This window comes from Humulus lupulus, chromosome 2 (assembly GCF_963169125.1).
Source record: "Humulus lupulus chromosome 2, drHumLupu1.1, whole genome shotgun sequence".
NCBI lineage: Eukaryota > Viridiplantae > Streptophyta > Magnoliopsida > Rosales > Cannabaceae > Humulus > Humulus lupulus.
The window spans coordinates 157,390,150-157,393,955 of NC_084794.1; the positions used below are offsets into that span (position 1 = coordinate 157,390,150).

The 3,806-nt window shown below is 33.1% G+C and overlaps 1 protein-coding gene across 1 annotated transcript; it reads left to right on the forward strand.

The window, feature by feature from the left end:
* Positions 1 to 2,128: 2,128 nt before the first annotated feature.
* LOC133814871 (uncharacterized) lies at positions 2,129 to 2,861 on the forward strand. Its single transcript, XM_062247778.1, has 3 exons — positions 2,129 to 2,335; positions 2,445 to 2,501; positions 2,544 to 2,861. The coding sequence occupies exons 1-3, from the start codon at positions 2,129 to 2,131 to the stop codon at positions 2,859 to 2,861; spliced, it is 582 nt and encodes a 193-aa protein (XP_062103762.1).
* The last annotated feature ends 945 nt before the right edge of the window (positions 2,862 to 3,806 follow it).

Genomic DNA, 3,806 nt, shown 5'->3' on the forward strand with positions numbered 1-3,806 from the left:
TACAACCCGATCCCGATCTGAGAAATCAGCAACAACAATGGCGTACTGTTTGATTTTGGGCAGAAATGTTTACAACAAAAAGACAACAATAGCTATGTTGAAAATGGCTAGACACATTCAATTTCTGGGAAAAACAAGTCAACTATAAGGTAAGCAGCAAAAAAACCCAACAAATACTAAAAAATTAATTCATGAAATCTGCCTGAATAATCTCATAATCTTTGCTTCAATTTGTAGAAAAATTCAGATCAAGGAAGCAATTGTTAGAAAATAGTTGCTGTGACAATTAATCTCATTAAACATCACAACCAAGTATGTATTTTTCATATAGATTCTATTCATTATTCATCAAATTATGCTGAAAAAATATATTTGATATTTATGCTAACAAATTGACTGAAGAATTTAGACTGTATATATATTATTTGTTGCTCTTATGCTGTTTTACAGTTATTGCATATAATAACCCTGCTATTTAACATTTTAGCAAATGGAAATAATATCAATACTAATCCAGAGAAACGAAAAATGGGATCACAACAAGAATTACGTTGATTTTGAACCTAGTGGGGAATTGATACCTAGAAATTGCAAATATGAAGAACTTGTGCATACATTGTTGTTGTAGTTACGTTGCAACCCTGCAACAACACAAATGCAACTATAGTATCAAGTGAAGGACGGCTACCCACCCCATAAAATAGTGGATGATGCAAGTCTCGTTTTCCACTTGCAGCTGAAAATGAACAAGTCTGACTTCACAAGGTATCCACTTTGTGTGAACACAGTAGACAACATGGCAACAACATCAAATCAAATTCTATTCTACGCATATAAAGAGCCAACAATAACAGTGAAACTGATGATGATTAAGAATGGACCACGAACGACAGAATCAACAATAGAGCAGCAAGAATGTGAAATCACAGAAGAAATTAATAAAACATTTGACTTCATTGACTATGCAAAGTTAGTCACTGTAAAAACTTTGGAACAACTAGAGAATAACAAGAATAAGGACCTACCGCTTGACAATATAGACTCACTTGTAATCACAAACCCCCGCCATCCCAAAATTGAAATTGGTCAAATCTACAAAGATAAGGCAACACTAAAAAGCGTTCCCAGCTACTTTGCAATAACAAATCACTTCCAATATAGGTATTTAAATCATGCTCTAGAGAATACAACATTATTTGTTTGGACAAAAACTGCAAGTAGTCTATAAGAGCATCACGGAATGGAACAACACAAGCATTCATCATCAAAAAATATTACAAAATACACACATACTCTTTGGAAATCAGATTCGGTGATCAACGACAAGCAACATCAACAATAATAGGCAACTACATAAAGCAAAAGTTCCTCAACCTGAAAACAACATGCACTCCACTAGACATCAGAGGCGACTTGAATGATAGATACGATATAAAGATGAATTATATGAAAGCATGGAGAAGTAAGGAACATGCACTCAATGAATTACAAGGAAATGCAAAGGAATCTTACAACCTCATACCGAGTTACTTGTACATGCTACAAAAAACCAACCCTGGAATTATAGTTGACATTGAAAAATGAGAAGATGATAGTTTGTTGTTTCTATTCATGATCTTGAATGCATCTTTGAGAGGCTGGGCAAAATGCAAACCTATAATAGTTATTGATGGCACTTTCCTGAAGTCTGCATATGGAGGAACGTTGCTTTCTACTAGTGCACAGGATGCAGGAGGTAAAATATTCCCACATGCTTTTTGTATAGTAGATTCTAAGAACAACAAGTCATGGGAGTGGTTTTTCACAAAATTAAGAGAAGCATATGGGGTTAGAGAAGACTAGTGTATAATATCAGATCGACATGAAAGCATAATCAAAGCAACAAACAAAGTTTTCCCAGAAATAACACATGGCTTCTGTATGTTCCACCTGTTAAACAACCTACAAGAAACATGTTAAGGAATACAGTGTACCTTTCTTTGTTGCAGCAACCGCGTACACAGAAAAGAAATTCGAATATCATATGAAGGAGCTTGACAACTTGGATAAGTGAATAATTCCTTATTTGTAGAAAATTGGATATCATAAATGGTCAAGATTCTACTCCAAAAACAAAAGGTACTCGATAATGACTTCCAATATTGCTGAGTCACTTAACGCAGCCACTGTGGAAGCTAGAGAAGTACATGTCACAACACTTTTGGAGTGTTTGCATGGATTACTTCAAGATTGGACATACACTAATAGGAAACTAACTCAGAAAACAATGACAAGATTGACACCAGCTGCAGAACAAGCACTCACCAACAACTTCGTATACTCTTTGAAATTAACTGTAAGATTGATCAATTTTTTAGTTTTTTTTTAATTATTTCTGCTAATCATTGTTGTTGCTATTGTGTTGCTCTAATGTTTCCACTATACCTATACAACATATAATACAGGTAAAGCCAACAAATGAATATTTGTTTGAGGTATTTAAAGAAGATAAGTCATGGATTGTAAATCTTAAAGAACGAATTTGCACTTGGAATAGATTTTAGAAGGATGAAATGCCATGTGGTCATGCTCTTGCTGTGATGATGGAGATGAACATAGACCCCTACGACTATTGTTCACATTACTACACAACAAAAGTATGGTTAGAAACATACGATGCAACTGTGTATCCAGTAGGGAAACAACAACATTGGGAATTACCAGACTTTTTCAAAGACATCATAGTGTTTCCTCTATTTGAAAGAGTGAAGGCTGGAAGACCAAAGAAAAGAAGAATTATAGCTTCTTGGGAAACTAAAAAGAAGAAAAAGTGTAGCAAGTGTGGACAAAGAGGTCATAATAGGAAGACATGTCGAACCTGACCACCAAGAAGTTGAGAATAATAACACAGCAACACATAAAAAGATGCTAGTTTATCAAATCACCTAAATAAATAACATTGGTTTCAATTTTTATTTATTTTAAACACTTAAACATTGGAAGGAAAATGATTAATTCTTGTTGCTCCCTTGTTTTAAAATGAAATGTTTTTTTATTGTCTTTATAGATTTTGGGACGTATGCATCATACTGATATTAAGTCATAATTATTGATCACCAGTTATTCTTTTTAAAACATAATTGCCTATATTATGAGGATGTTGTTGTATTGTTGCTATATAGTTGTAATAGTCAAACAAACAAAAATGACAAATAATAGAAAGATGAAAGTCTGGAAATATATTGAAAAGGAAATAGGACCAACATGATAATTGTTACCAAAATAAACCAAGAAACTAGATTATTATCTAGAAAACTAAAATTACATAAAAAAAACAATAAACACAATGTTTGAAGTTGTTCTATTGTTGCTAAAGAGTTGTTACAAAGCTGCCGACAAAAAAAAAAAAAACACAGTCATTAATCCTTCAAACACAGCTTTTTTCACTTTCTTCCAACTTTTTCTATCTTTTTTAGGAGACTTCTTTCGAAGTTCAAGTTGACTAGCAACGTTCTCAATTTGAATCATTTTTCCATAAGAATAATGAAGAACAACCAATCCCGAACAGTGATCTTCAACTGAAAAATCACTTGATGGAATTTCCTTGCAATCAGCAAAATACTCAGCAAAGGATGCAACAAAAATATCACAATCACTGCAAAATAGACACCATTTAATGGATTGGTAAAATGTAAACAAGCATTAAAAATATTAAATAGAATAAAATAAACATAGGACATTACTTACTTGTCCTCTTGTTGAGGCAATAGCAACAGAAAAAGGAGTCTTGGAATCAACAGATATTGCACTAGGGTCCTTTCTAATAT

Bases quoted from the DNA above. Each gene is read 5' to 3' on its own strand.
- LOC133814871 (XM_062247778.1), top strand. From the start codon at position 2,129: ATGACTTCCAATATTGCTGAGTCACTTAACGCAGCCACTGTGGAAGCT. The intron at 2,336-2,444 runs GTAAGATTGATC...CATATAATACAG, and splicing joins TATACTCTTTGAAATTAACT to GTAAAGCCAACAAATGAATA. The intron at 2,502-2,543 runs GTAAATCTTAAA...AATAGATTTTAG, and splicing joins AAGAAGATAAGTCATGGATT to AAGGATGAAATGCCATGTGG.